General features: G+C 41.8%; 1 protein-coding gene across 4 annotated transcripts in view; it reads right to left on the bottom strand.

Moving 5' to 3' along the window:
• The window catches only part of PLCB1 (phospholipase C beta 1), a 343204-nt gene that overhangs the window by 59308 nt on the left and 268030 nt on the right, over positions 1–15866 (bottom strand). For all 4 annotated transcript variants that reach the window (XM_021540293.3, XM_085577017.1, XM_021540294.4 and 1 more), the window contains exons 20-27: positions 14362–14526; positions 13163–13262; positions 11218–11322; positions 10611–10720; positions 6146–6278; positions 5246–5299; positions 4507–4726; positions 1224–1404 (exon numbers count right to left, since the gene is read on the bottom strand). In XM_021540293.3, coding sequence (XP_021395968.1) covers positions 1224–1404; positions 4507–4726; positions 5246–5299; positions 6146–6278; positions 10611–10720; positions 11218–11322; positions 13163–13262; positions 14362–14526 — 1068 coding nt within the window. The remainder of the gene's footprint in view (positions 1–1223; positions 1405–4506; positions 4727–5245; positions 5300–6145; positions 6279–10610; positions 10721–11217; positions 11323–13162; positions 13263–14361; positions 14527–15866) is intronic.

Genomic DNA, 15866 nt, shown 5'->3' with positions numbered 1-15866 from the left:
GGCTTCCTTCTAAAAGCAAGCCATCAGAAAGAATCTCTCAGCTGAAAGGCAAGTTTGAATTGGAATATTAACTCCTGCACAACTCAGAGGGAAAACTGTACAAAAGTTCTGTGCTAAAAAATGAATGTATTGTGCCACCACCTAATAGGATAATGCCAAAAATGTAACTTTTCTTTGAGAAATGCCATTTCCCAATTTGGAATGAGAAACGAGTTACCTCATGAGCTAAGCCCAACTATGTGGGTCTAGAATGGTTCTTTTTTATAAAAATTCAAATGTCTGAGAAGCAGCCACCAGCTGTTACTGGGATGGGGACTGTCCCCCTGTGGTGCAGGTCACTGTGCCCATACACTCCCCCTGGAGCAGCTGTGACTCACACAGGGATGGGGATAAACATTACAGCTCTGTGCTGTGATCATGGAGATTAATCTGTGCAGGGGCATTGCTGAGCAGTACCCACACACAAATCACTCTTCTTCCCTGCTCTTCTCGGCTGGCAGGGCAGAGGAGACAAATCACTTCATCCAACAGGAGTGAGGCCAAACATCAGGTAATAGAAAAAATTGCAAGAGGGGGTTGTCTGGAGTTGAGAAACAGCTTGTACTCCCATAACACCCTTTAAAATGTTCATTTCTGCCTAATATCCATTAGCATCAGCTTCTATCTGCCCAACTCCTCTATTTCAGCTCAGAGGGCCTATGATCCTGCTGCAGTTGTCAGCCAAACTCCAGCTGTAAAAACAAAGCTGACTTGGACCAATGAATGCAAAATATTTCTTCAGCATATACAGAATATGTCCTGCATCCCCTCAAAGTGTTCATCTGCCACAGGAACACTCTTTGGCACAACCCTCTGTGCTGGGGAATGCTTGAATCTATTTTCATGCTGTTTCAATTTATTTTCTGGCTAATTCTGCTTCCTTGTGCATTGCAGGCTTGAAAAAATGGCAGAACAAAACAGGAACATCATCCAAAAGCTGCAGTAAAATGAGAGTTATGTAACCAGAGGTATCAACAATCCTGTTGCCTTTGTGCCTTCCACCCAAAGCCTTCCAAGCTGTTGGAAGCGTCAGTGACCAAGTGACACAAGAGCCTCTTGAAGCTGCAGCAGAGCAGAGGGAAGTGGAGCTCTGGAAGGGACCCCAAGTACAAGAAAGCCCCAGGTGATCAGAATTTGTCCTGGTGCCACCAGTGCTCACTCTGAGCTCGACACCACAAACCTACCAGCTTGATGTGCTCCCGTTTCTGGTACTTCTCACTGTAATACTGCTCCTGCCTGAGGTTCAGCAGCTGCTGCTGCTGCTTCTCCTTCAGCTCCACCAGCTTCTGGGTCATCTCAGAGTCAAGTGCAGCCAGCTCCTGCTCAATGGTGGAAGAGCTGTGGTCGGGGCTACTCGTCTCAGACCTGCAAGGACACAGCACACCCCAAGGGGTCTTGGTCACCAGGCATCCACACCCTGTCTTCATTTGCTTAAAAATTTGCCTTTTGAAGTCAGATATTTATAAGTAGCCTGTTAATAAGTTTCTCAGCACCACACACAGAGCAATAGGATAGGTAATTTTATCTCTAGTAAGTTCAAGGATTTAGTTTAAAAGAAATTATTAAGATTTATTAATGGGACGGCTACAGCTTTTAAACCTCATTTCACTGATCCACCAGGGTGGTGGCAACCAGACTTGGTATAAGTGAGCTATAAAGGCAACTGCCAAGACTTCCCATAGAGCTTGTTTATACACTTCCAGACATAACTTGAACTTCAAAGCTGCAGAGCCTTCAGGAGAAAGGGTGAATCCTGAGTATTTTGGAAACAAAGTCATCCCTGCATGCACTCAGCAATAAATTAAAAAGCTTAACATTACATCTGCATTTATCAAATGCTTCACACGGTAGGAACATCCCTTTATTTGGTGTTTTCTTCCCCCTTCAGGAAATGACATGCATAGCACACAGAGGAAAGTGCTCCATGGGCTGCTGGCTTCAGAAGAGAAGCTCACACCCCAGAGTGAGCAAACCTCAGACAGGCAGCTCTCAGGAGCAAGGGAAAAAACACAATAAGGAAGCTAAAAAGCAACACTAAGCAACAGTTTGGGTCTGTTTTACTCTTTCTTAAGACAGAAGGAAGGATAGATGTAACTGTGAAAATATATATAGTGACATTAAACTGCCTAAGAGAAAAATAAGCAGCAAATCCAGTATCACTCTTCAGGCCAGCACTAAACTAAACCCAAGGAAAATACATTAAAAAAAATAAGATTATGCTGTGTCCCTGCTCTGCTGCTGTGTTTACTGCCATGCTCAGGTGCTAAATCAGTTGCCTGGGAAACGTCAGAACGGTGCAGGAGATGGACGAAACAACAAAACCTTGAACAGGGAGGGCTAATGTGGGGAGAAAAATGAGTTTGCTCCTCAGAAATGTGCTGAGATTACAATGCAGAGAACTGGCTCTGCCTCTCTTCTCTCTCCCAGGTTCAAGTGTGCAGCTGCTGTCACTTAAGAGTTACTTCACCTGAAATAATGTGATCCTGCTTTCATCCCTCCGAGGACACGAATGCCAAGGTAGCCTCCTTTTATTTCTTGTGTTTTTATTGTATTTGAATATTTTGCTAAGAGGTTAAGTGATGGGTGAAGGTAATTTAAACATTACAGAGCCAGAAGACAGCAGTAATGAATATTACAGTCAGCATATTATGCCATTAGACAATATAAAGCTGACATTTCTCATGTATTTTTGGGGAAAAGAAATCCTAAAAAAGGCCTATTTCTAAACACTGGCTAAAATACTGGCTGCTTTTTATGGGATGTGATCATTAAAGAAACTTCAGAGCAACACCAACAAAACACTTGTGCACGTGTATAAATAAATATTTCAAACTTCCTGTAGACAAGGGCTTTACTGAATCTTGCCTCAATTTTAGACAAGGGAAAAAAGCAGAGATTGCTCCTGACCATAGACAAGATATTTTATGGCCATCTGATACAGGGACTCTTGTGAAGTAGTGATTTATACTTTGCAGTTACAGGCGAATAGTGTTAGCAATAATTTAAAATTATAAAAATCCCCTTTCTCCTCCTTGGGATGCAGTGCTATATTTAAAGTCTGCTGCTTGAGATAATATGTAGTTGCAAGCTTGAAAATCCCTGAAAACATATTTGTGCCTTTTTAAAAATGTAACCTCCAGACTTATCTGTATCTGCACATAAAACTCCACACCACTGACAGCTCCTACGTGGCAGCTCCACGTAGGAGACTGCAGGGTTTTGCTGTCTGACATCAGTGGTTTGCAGTCAGATCACAACACAGTACAAAAACTCAAATCCTTTTTTGCTCAAAAACAAATGAGTCATTTTATTTATTCAGCTTGATTTTCTGCTTAAATGTGAATAGGAAGAAAGCCAGAAATATGCTGTTGTTTTGCCTGCCACTGTCTGTCACACACTTTGGTGGTAGAAAACACTGCAGCTAAAATCTCCCTGGGCTTGCAGTTGACAGCCAGTCATTAAAGTGAGTTTGTTAAACTCAAGTACAGAACCTGGAAGCCAGAAAACCGGCAACAGTGAAGGCCAGCAGAATACAGATATATTGTGAGTGTCAAGCTCTTATTAAGGCCAATGACATTCTGTCATCAGGAAAGCAGAAATTAATAAGCTCCTGCCCAGGGACAAGTTATGGCCTGAGTCCCAGTCACTTACATTTAGAGGTACTATCATCAAGGCTGGCAGTCAGAGCAGGCTTGCAGCTTTTTTCTCTGATCATCTCCTACCAAAAAGTAATTTTCTTTAAAGTTTGTTCAATATCATCATATTTAAGAACTGCAGCGACATCAATTTCATGTAAAAGTAGTGCTTATCTAGTTACTTCAAAAAATAAATGATGTTAAGACAAAAAGGATGCACCAATGGGAGAAATAAAAGTTCATTTGCAAGAGTCTCTGACACTGATTGGCTCTATGTGTGTATATACTTTGCCAGGAGTTATGAATTGATCTTTATTACCATACAGTTGCTTACCATAAGAACAAGGCAATAATTGTGGAAGGGTTAGTAAGAATTCATTGCAGTTTATTTGCATTTAAATTGATATTAATATTTAGTAACTAAATAATACAAAAATTGTATCAGGACAGAGAAAGAGATAGGGTGGTGCAAGGCTTTGGAAAGAGAAAGCACAGAAGGGATGTTCCTGCAGAGGCAAAGCCAGGCAGTCATTAAGACATTCCCAGGTGTTCTGGATCGATCATGATTTAAACAGCAGTCAGATGTTTATGATCTCCAGGTACTTCTTTCCCCTAATTTTCCACCTGATGCCTTATACTGTGGTCTGAGTTTTTCCAAGGCTCTAACATGGAGCCATGGTTCTCATCTCCCCCATTAACCAGGAACATGCTGCTTTGGTTTTTTTTTTGGGCTCTGCCACCTCCGTATGATTTCTCTACCATATAAGAAGTAAAGGTCTCTGAGTAAAGGTGTCCAGCAGCCCACTGCTGAGGCAGGCTGTGTTTCACCCACCTTTTCTTGCTGTCCCTTTTGGCAGTTTTCTCCAGCACCGCTCTCCGCCGCAGGTAGTCGTTCTGGATCTCGTTGTACTTTGCCGTGTGCTCTTTGATAAGGTCGGTGGTTTTCTTGTGATGCCTCTTCACCAGGTCCTTCATCTCCTTGTAGTGCTTCTTCTGAAGTTTAACAAAGGACTTCTGCTGTTTTAGCTCCTCAATGGTCTGTGCTTCCACTTCTGCAATGATAACAAAAGGCATTTCAACTTTCCAGCAGTGCAGGATTTCAGTCAGAGGAGCCAGGGATTGCCATGAGCAGGAATGGAACAAACCCTGCTTGTTTACTGTGGATAAAGGAAATACAGCATAAACTGAGTAGTTTTACCTGAAATAAGCTAATTGGCTTGAAAGCACTGTGATAAAATAGTTCCACTACTATTCACTACATTCAGAACAAATTTAGCCTCTGTTCTCACAATAATGCTGCTCTTTTTTCTGGGTTACATGGTAACTTGCTGGTCATGAAACTACAACAATTTCTAAAAAGTTTCCTGTTGGCACCCCATCTCATGAGATGTGCCCAAACATTGTTTACTTCAACCCTGAGTAAGAACACTTGGCATGTATATTTTCTAGGAGTTACTGCAGTTCTAAACACTGGAAGAAATGCCTAAGCCAGATGGCCTATTTAATAAAAAAGAAGCTTTTCTTGACAAGAAAGCTTATCATTCATGCAGTGTGATCTATGCATTTATTACCTGTGAGGACACTCTGTATAAGGTCTTCTGTCTTTGCAGGTGCTTTCACAGAACCTAGAGGTAAAAGAGATGTTTAATTCCAATTCTTTTAAAACAACAGCCATGACTGTGCTGCTTAGCCTAGTGCTAAAACATGGCAGGTGATACAAGACACACCCTGACATGGGCAGTTCTTAATCATTAGAAAAACCCCATCTTTTCAGCAGAAGAGGAGCAACATGAAAACACCAACCCTCTGGCCCAAGACAAAGACGACCTTCCAAAAATCCACCTGAGCTGTGTTGTGTTACTGATAAGGAGGAGGAACTCCCTGACACCACTCATCTGAGTAATTTGAGTGGCATTAGGCTGACAGTACAACCATATTACATAATATGATGGCAGTGCAGAATTCCTGCACACAGGATGAATCCAGCTCCTTGGAAATCAGTCAGATCCTGCCTATAGAGACTGCAGCCATAAAACTATAAACACTGTGTTTAACAACCATTTGCTATAGGGGATGTGTCAATACAAAGCACAGAAGTGCCTAAGACTGTGTTTTGTGTGTGGAATAAGATGTCACTACGCGCATGAATTAGGCATAGTTGTAAAAACAATTCCAAGAGATTCCTGCACTTGCAGCAATAACAAAAAAACCCAGCACATTTTCTTGCTTGTAATGAATTTCAGTTGCACCACCAATGCAACTGTTAAGTAGAAGATATTTGTATATTTGAAGCAGAGAAAAGCGGTGGGAAATTTCTACCTATTTTAGACAAACAAAAAAAACAAACACACACAACTTCCCACCTTTGTCCTTTAAACACAAAGCACTTGAAAAATTATTATCTAGGCTAATTTAGAAAACATGGGACTTTTTTTTTCTTTTCCTTTGTTTTGTTGTTTGTTATTTTTTACCTGGTGCTGGCTGGCTGTGAACAACCTGAGTTGCTGGTTTCGGTGTGAGGGAGGCAGTGAAATTTACTCCATTTTCTGCTGGTGTTGGCCTGGGTTCATTGTTAGCTTCAGATGGTGCATCCCCGTGGTCAATCTGAAATCACATGTTAATTCACATTATTCTTCCCAACTAAGAGACTTAATTTATTTGCAGGTCCAGTTTAGCCTGTTTTTTAAATGCAAAATTCTGCAAATGTTGTATCTAAAAATCATTCTAAAATAAAACAGCAAAAGAAGACATCCTTAAGAGCCGTTGTAACACAGGTGGCTCATTTGTGCAGAAGAAATGGAGCGTGCATTATTCTGAAAAAGTATTTTAAGCAGATATAACTCATCAGGGACATTTTTTAGTGCAACATATATTAGCTGCACCAGATGTGAAGGCTGTTTTGCAGTGAAGAGACATAAAATCTTTCTAGAAATAATGTAGGTGCTGCCAGGAGAATGCTTCTTAAGTCCCTGCTGTGAACAAAACGTGTACACAAGATTACTTCTAAATTTCATAGGTACACACAGCACTACCATTATTCACCATTCTCACAGAACAGGAACATCCTTCTGACTCCCAAGATCCTACATTCCTGTAACTACACTCCAAGGGTAATATGTAAACCGTACCTCCATTCTGCTGCATGAACACATCTGTGGTATCCAAATATTTAAGCATTTTCCAGAATATTTTCCTTCTCTCCAGTCTCCTAAAGGCTCAGGCTTGCAGCATGCACTGCACTACACACTGACCACCGGAAATTGTCTCTGTGACCATCAGGTTTTAAGCAGGCACCCAGCACTCAGCAAACAGAAGGTCAATTCACAGCAATTTTTATTTTGAAATGCTTTTGAAATTTTTCCGCTTCCTGCTGTCCCTGCAAGGGGCCAGTTGCCATGGTGTCTCAGGGACGTTTTGGATTTGTTCCTTCAGCTGCTTCCATCTCCTTCTTTGATGGTAATCACATTACATGAAGAGGCAGGATACCACAGTTGGTATTTTGGGTTGTTTTTTTTTTGCCCTATGACTACTTCATGCTTGCAAAACATCAGCCTGTGCTGCATCAACAAAGGCAAAATGGATTTTGATCCAACTGTTTTTTGCTGCTCCTGCTGCTGGGCTTCCTTCAGTCTGGCCCTGACACTACATTGCAAAACAATTCCTGTCTCAACAGCCTATTCCTACTGGAATTACAGGAGAGAGATACTGTAGGCAGAAGCATGATGCAATTACAAACCAGTGCCAACAACTTCATTTATACCAAGCAGGAGTGACTGCAGTAAAATAGGGAAAAACCTCATTTAGCCAACATTTCTAACAGAGGAACAATGTGGCAGGCAAAAGCTGTAGCTGTGATAAACACACACAGAATGTGGCTATCCTCACAGCTCTCCTCAGGCTGCACTTCATTAGTTTAATAAAAATGTTTCCTACACAGATCCTCAACATTTAATGCAATAAAGCTAGAATTCTTAACTTCTGGCGTATCTGTGCCCCACTGCATGGGAAATGGGTATTATCTTCTTTTGAGACCTGTTTTTTATTTGTTGTGAAATGCTGCATCACACTTTGTTGAGGAACTATTAATATAACCTGTCACTTTGGGATATAAAACATCTGTTTCCAGAAACTGAAGCAGAAATGTGAGGCAGGACCATGAAGTGAATAACGAATAATTTTCACTACATCAAGCAATCTAATCTCATTAAAAAACACTTTCTCTTCCCATAATTCATCATACTGTGCTAGAAGAATGCTAAAATAAACAGGATTTTTCCTTTAAAAAAAGATTTTTCCTTTTAGGCTGTTTTTAAAACATGATGTAATCCAGCCTTTTAATTTACAGTTTTAATATTAACATAAACTGGTTTCTATTTCACATTGCCATGTCTATTGCAACATAGTGCATTTACTAAGTAGACAGATACATACCCATAGAAGACTATCTGGTCTATTTTTATTTCTACAGAGAAAAGGAGCTGCTTCAGGCTGGGATTAGCTTTTACCAAGGAATTCTCTGCAAATTCCTTTGTGTTTTTTTTCCTGTCTGTAGAGGACACTTGGCAGGGGAAGACAGGGCAACCCTCACTACCTGTATGCTCTTAGAGATTTACAATGTGTTCACTGAAAGGTGCAAAACTCACACTGCAGGGCATTCCTTTCCCCAAAAACAGCTCTTCTCAGCCCAGGCTGGAAAGCAAGAGCTGACCAAGGAAAGTAAAGGTAGAAACTCCTACCATATTCACGATGGGAACTTTATAAATAAATCCAGAAAAGATGCTGCAACCTCAGGCAGTTCTTCAGCATTCTTTGCTTATGTGACTGCACTGACCATTAACAGACAAGGGGTAATGTGAAGCAGGAAGAAAGGCTGATTTCTTTGTTTAAAACAATTCACTGCTGGGTAGCTTAGTTCACTGTTCTTCTGTGAGAAGCCTGTGGAACTTCCTACAGAGGTTTGGTTTGAACTTCTACAGCAAGGAGAGCAAAGCAAAAACCTCTCAGTTTTCCTCTCACAGCTGTTCAGATCAGAAATGTGTGTGGGGGCAAGGAAAGAGGTGTGGGGAGTGGAATCTGCGCTGGGAGACAGCTCAGCTTTGCACACAATTAATCAGTTATAGTGTGTAAGCCTGAAACTGGGCATTGGGAATGTGAACCCAGGTGCAATCAAGTGTTCATTTCTGGCAAACACACTTGGGATTGTTCAGCTGTGTTGCCAGTAAATGTACTTGCAATTATGATTTGGTGTGATTGTTGTGGGCCAATAGAAGTGAAGAAAACCGACTAACAGATGAGGCAAATCTTAGCATCACAAAACATGGTCAGGGAATTCAAGATTTCCAAGTACAGACCAAAATACCTTTCCCAAAAACTGCCTTTAAAATAGAAGATAACCATGGTGAACTCAGATTGACAGTTTTGTCCCTGTCCCTTGGTGCTGCAGCTAACTCAACCATTACACATTTTTAGCAGTTTTTAACAGTTTTCTTTTACAAAATATTTCTGTGCTTCTCCAAAAAAACCCTCTTTTATTCTCTGAGCTTCCAAGCTCCTTGACAGACATCCCTCCTTCTTCCATTTGCTGCAGAAGATACTCAATGACAAGAATTTTTCTAACTAACAAATAAGCCTGTATATACCAGGAAAATCTGTAGTTTTTCAAAAGTAAAAATGACCTCTAAGGTATTTAAAGAATTATGTTAAAAAAAGGCTTTGCTATTAATATAGAATCTCATGTGTAGTGTGTCCTAGATAAATGTCTAAGATACTATTGAGCATTTCACAGTGTCCTCATTCAGCAGAACTAGTGACACTGCACACAGAGTGAAATGTTGGCTACTGAATTGTAATGACTTTAACTCATCTGGTCTGCTTTGAGAATGTATTCTTGGTTACAAAATCTAGTTCAGTGAGGTTTTGCACATCTGAGAATTGAAGATGGCAAACACCAGAGCAGAGGGCAGATTAGGATTGAAAAGCATTTATCTGTCTTTGAAGGAGACTGTGCTGAGAGCCTTTTGATCACTCAATGTGCGCAACACCTGGCACAGGCACCTCTGACAGACAAAGCTGATGTTCCCAAACACTGCTAGAAGCCCCACTGCCAGTGTCTGGAACAGAGAGACTGAATGTTTGAACATGCAGAGTCCATCAGTAATCATAGCTGAACTCTCAGTAATACTCAAAACAACATCTGTGCATTTGAGTGCAAAACACCTTCAATTATACAGAAAAAAAGCTTCACAGGTTAGTCTGTAGGTAACCATATATATATCTCCAGATAACTAACAACTAAAATTGGGGCTCCCATAGCTTTCAGCTCAGCTACTATAGGCCTATTTATTTATTCCATGGTCTCCTCCCTCTTCATTTGTCTAACATCTATGAAGGGCTGAATTTCAGAGACCCCCATCCCACTTGAATTATTGTCCAATTACCTTGTGTCTCTTCAGGACATGTTTGCTCACAGAGAATCTATAGAGATTTGTAATCTGAGATACACAAATGTTTCTCAGCAGAATGAGACAGTCTGAAATTCTCTGCAATTTGTAATATTTTCAGGAAAAACTCTTGACAAAGAGCTGTCTTTTTTTGCAAGGGGAACCAGCAGCACACTGGAAAAAAATGGGCATTGACCCACAAAGATTTCAGATGCTCCAGAGCAAAGCTGTGCATCAAATAACACAGTTCTTCCTGTCTTTCACCTTTGAACACCAATCTGTTCAGTGCACACCATGCTGCTTTTAGTGAAAGCACACTCAGTGCAGTGCTGCCGGGGTGTCCTGTGCCTCAGCCTTCCTCAGGGTGAGATGTTTACAGGTGTTCATGTAATCAACACACACAATTCCCAGAGATTTCAGTGTTTGCCTTCCTAAGCAAAGTAGGTGCTTTTAAATACTATAGCATGATTCCCAGAGACTCAGAAACCTCCCTTACCTCTTTCTTGACCTCTTCCTCATCTTCCAGAGTCAGTGCAGCCAGCTGCTTAGCTCTCTGCTCCATCAAGTTTACATATCTGATTGGGTTGGATAAGGCCTCAATCACATCTAGGAAAAAGGCAAACACCTCAGTTTCAAAGCCCTGGTGTTATGGCTCCAGCACTCGGGGTTTTAGGAACAGGTAGAACAGTGTTTTTCCCTGAAGATGGTGTTTCACTGCATGGCATTTAAACCCACCCCTGTTTGAAGCCAATGCCAAAACACAGTTCCCTCCCTTGAGCATGGCACTTTGCCCAGGGAACAATTACATCCTTGTGTGTCCTGCATGCAAAGTTTCATTTGTATTCCAGTAGCAAGTGCCTGGAGTACTTCCTCCTTTAGAGTCTGCTGAAAATATGAGTTGGCCCTAATCCTAAGCCTCAGGCAAGGTGCTGTAAAATCAGGCCATCTCCTAGGAGTGAGGAGACACACTGATCCACCAGATGCAGATCTTTGCTCACAGGACTTATCCCAGCCTGGCAAGTCAGTCACACCCCATGGACTTTGTGTTTCACTTAACCTTTATATTCCCCAGCAAGACAATTCCCTGTAGAATTCTGAGTTACCTGCGTAAGTGTCAGGGACATAGTCTTTGACCTCGATGTACACAAAGAGAGCTGGCAGTGTCAGAGGCTGGTTCCTCTCGTTCCTCAAGCAGATGTAGTGATAGCCTGCAGAGTAAGAAACAACCGGTTCACAGCATAAACCCTTCCACAGGCATTTCCAATGCATCTCTGTTATATTTGTTATTTACTGTTTGATGCCAACTGAGCAGGCAGCTCCAGGGACTTCTGGGAGGGGAAGGTTTACCTGAAGGGCTTCAGCGATAAGTGTACAGACTGCTGGAAAGGCATGTGGCACTGCTGCTCAAAATGATATCTTCTGTTTATTCTTACATATGTGATTGATGCTAAAAATAGTAATTTATTTAAATTTTTCATGCATTCTATTTTAGTATCTATGTCTGGATTTTTTTAGTTTAGTACATCTTATTTTCAAAAGTGACCCTGGTAGTACTCAGCAACCTGAACAGCCAAAGTAAACCGAGATGTAACAGCCCATCCACACACAGCATCTAATTTAAAAAATACACAACGTGGCATGATAGCCACAGACTGTGTTTGTATGTATAAATCCTATTATGTAAGCATCCTCAGGAATACATCTGTAAAAAGAGAAATTCCAGGCTGTTTTGAAAGCTGGCTGTCCAACCTTTGACTGATCACCTTGTGGCACTGAGTGCATGTCCAGTTTGGGAGCCACACATGTGAGAGGTATCAGGATCCAAGTCAGAAGCAGGATGCATTTATATGGGGTAATCCACACCTGGCTGATGTAAGCAACTCGCTCTCCAAGTAATGGCTAAATCCTTGTTTTGGGAATAGTGACAAGTCTGTGGATTTATGTGACAGCATGATATAATTTTCAGTAGCATCTCAGAAAAGAGAGAAATTAAATATTACAAAGGCTTCTCAGTTCTCTCAACCTCCTCCAGCCAGTTTTCAGCATGGACACAAACTCAGATCAACAGGCTGCTCTCCATCATATGCTGTAAACTTATGACTGCTGGAGCCAAAAGCACAGAGAATGGGCCTGGGGGGAACAGCTCTGGCAAGATTTCACTTGCCAGAAGAGGGAAATCCTTCCCATCCCCTTTCTCCTCTCCAGTCACCCACCTACCTTCCTCTGGCACTCAGCAGATCTTCCAGGAGACAGCTACATCCATTAAGCCAGCAGAAAATGCAGCTGGCATAAAAAAGGCGTCTGCTGGACTGACAAACTAAATTTGCTCTTGAAAAAGGTGTGGGGATTATTCCTCAGGAGTAATTTGGCCAACTGTCAGATGTGGGGACACATGAGTTTTGTGTTGGATAAGGCACAAGGTAGATAGAGATAAGTCTTCCTTTTCCAGTGAGTAAAGCTGGGAGCTCTAGCCTGGAAAATGTGGCTAGGGTTGTCACACAAGGTAATTTTCATTTAAGTGGACACTAATTATAGTAGAAATTAGAAGAGGCCAATAATTATATTTTTCTTTTAATTTTCAGCAATGAGGATAAAAGTAATTTTGGATTGATTTAACGGTATTACAGAGATATGACAGCTGGCATACAGGTCAGTCTTTCATGTGACTGACCTGCATGCCAGAAATTACATTAAAAGGAGCAGGTTTGACTTTCATTCCCAGCCACGTCCCATTCTCACAAAGATGACATCAAAATTAGCTGTCACTGCTCTCTTTTCTATTAAAAGTGTGCCAATGCACTTTTTAGCCCAAACCTGTGAGCATGAAATTGGTGTACTGGAGATAAGGAAATGCCAACTATGCCTCCAGTGCTTTAATTCCATTGATTTTCCTGGATGGTCAAAAATTTAAGTTTTTGATGAAATATTACATTTTTGTTTTTCAAGTCCTCATTTGCTATGAGACTGCTGATTTGGAGCAGTTGAGATTCTGCCTGGCTGTCTCTTTTCACCACACAATGTCTGTCTGGATGGGGAAAAAGCTTTTACCTGGTCGGATTGCTGAGACTGGCAATATCCGATGGCCAATGAATTTCCCTCCTTCTTCATACACTGCTAACCTTAAACAGGCCAGGGAAGGCAAAACCACCTGCAAGGCAATATTACTGCATTACTAACTTTCAGCTCTGAACGAGCTCCTTCCATAGGCTGCAAAGATCACATGCTAAAATTTACCTAGTCATTGGAAGGAAAAAAACAACCAAAAAAACCAATGAAAAAAGCTTCTCTGATTTATTTTTGACTTCTAAAAATAGTAGCCTGTGCTTCTCTGAGCACAGGGGCAGTCAGGCACAATCGTTAACTAAATAGAGAAACAAAGTACACTAATTAGAAGTTCATTACAGAAGAAAAATACTAGTGATGTTTCCAAACTTAAGCTCTGGCAGGCTGCCAAAGGAAAGCCAATCAGAAGGCCAAATTACTCAGGGAAAAGAGCTCTGCTGCAAGTACCAAGTGTCTAAACATCCTTGTGAGCTACACTTGCTGAGGGAAATCTGAAATAAACTGTTTTACAAGCACCTGGACTGAGGATATACTTAACCAAGGTGCTCAGTGAGCAAAACCCAGAGGTTCTGTTCAAATATTGGCTGCAGGTATGTTGCAAAGTGCAATAAAACATCCACATTGCATGGTGCTCAGTGTTTTCTGCCACCTTAGAAGTGTAGAGAATTGAGTCTGAGCAATACTCAGTAATTCTCAGCTGCATGAGCAGCTCAGAAGTTAAAGTCTTATCTCAGGTGGATGGGATTTGTCTTCACCATCGAGGCAGTGACTTTATAGCCCAATCTAGCAGGGCCAGCAGACTGCTTTGGCTGTGCCAGCTCAGCCAGCCAGGCCCATGAAGCTGCATTTCCATTGTCCTGCTGCTCCCAGGTTCCCAGGAGGGCTGCTCAGCCAGGGCACATTGCTGCTGGGATCTGTGCTTGCTGCCCATTCCATCCACACAGCTGCTGCTTCCAGCTGTGCCACCCAAACAACCAAGAGGACTTCAGACTCACTTCTTTTAGCAGCAGCTGCCACAACTGGAGCAGCCAAAGCTCAGCAGAAGCAGCTCAACTGTGAAACAACTACTCAGAATCTCTTTTCCTGCTTTCTAACAAGTGCAATGTTTCAGGAAGCCATGTCCCCACTGGACAGGGATTAAAAAAAAGCACAACTCCTTTTTGGGAAGCAAGTGTTACACCAACCTTCTTAAACACTATGGCTTCCTCTTCCCAGACTGGATTCACTGCGTTGCCTTGAGAAGTCTTGGTCTTCAGAGCTTTTCTCCTGGTGTCCACAGGCAGGCCAAACATGTCCACTTCCACATAGGTACCGACTTTTTTGTCAGAAAGGAACTGACCTGAAATAATCTAAAGCAAATGAACAAAAGCATCATAAGAAGCGGATTAGGAAATAAGTGGCTGCAATGCAGATGCATAGCTCTCATTAATGATCAGACAGTGGGCATTTAAAATAGAACCAAAACAACACTAAGCTCACAATAAACAGAAAAAAACCCCAATATTTAACTGCAGACATAGAAAAACAACTTGTGAGGCCTGGTTTCCTGTCACCCTGTGATGCTGAATTCCCCTATGAGCAATAATGTGGTTGAGATCAGGCTGCTGGCCATCCCTCAGCAGTAATACTCATTTGGATCTCCTCCTCAATCTGCATGTCTAGTTCCTGAGAACTCTTAAGTTCTGCCTAGTCCCAACAACAGGTTCAAAAAATGCTTGAAAAAACAGAGGCTTAAATGGCAGAGAAATTATATATATGCTTTTAGCTGTGAGGGAGAAAACAATCTTAAAAGTTCGTGTTCTAATGAAGGCTCTTGACAGAGCAGTTTTAATATGAAAATAAAATTGTAAAATAGCTGATCTTTTCCAGTTCTTATTTTTAATAGGCATCACAGCTCTCAGCTTGAAAAAGTGAAAGAAGGGTCTGGAATTACATCAGAAAGATGAAGAGGCACAGGAGTGTGCAGCAGTGTCACTGTACCTTAACAAACTGAGGCTTGCCTAAAGTAAATCTTAATCCAGTTCCAGCGTGCCTGTGTGAACAGTGACACTGTGACCAGCAGATCCCTCCCTGGGCAGGCAGAGGCAGCTGCCTTCTGACAGCTGTCTCCTGACTCCTGCATGCTCATCCCCATTCCAAAACTGAGCATCTCCTAACAGCTGCTGAGTGACTTCCACCTCCATTTGCTCTAATTGCAGAAGAAAGTACCTCTAAACCTACAGGAGGGGCCTGAAAGTGTCCATGATTGCAGGTCACCATCCAGGTCACCCCACACATCCTCCTCTATTACTATGCATATCACCAGATTATTCCTTTATCCACATCCCTCCCAGCAGGCTCTGCTGCACTCCTGCCTGCAGGAAAACACTTGTTTTCCCTCTGTGGAAACAGGAGGATATTTTGCAGATGGACTCTATAATACAGAGGCTGTTCTAAGGGATGAGTCCATTAGAGGAGCAGCAGGACTCCAGAAAGTTTATGGTTTTATAGCTGGAGAGACACCAAGTGAATTTGTCCCCATCATAGCCAATGCAATCTATCCCCTTGAACACTTATGCAGGTAATTCTCAACCTGCAGATTCCTGGCAGTCCCTAAACTTCATCAGAGGTCCTTACAAAGGAACAAGGATAAACAAGTTGGCAACGAATTGCAGCTGGCATTTATTGTTCCACAGTTCTTCTGGAGAAC

This window comes from Lonchura striata, chromosome 3 (genome assembly GCF_050655825.1).
Source record: "Lonchura striata isolate lonStrDom1 chromosome 3, ASM5065582v1, whole genome shotgun sequence".
In the NCBI taxonomy this organism is placed as follows: domain Eukaryota; kingdom Metazoa; phylum Chordata; class Aves; order Passeriformes; family Estrildidae; genus Lonchura; species Lonchura striata.
This window is presented reverse-complemented; position numbering and strand designations above follow the sequence as displayed.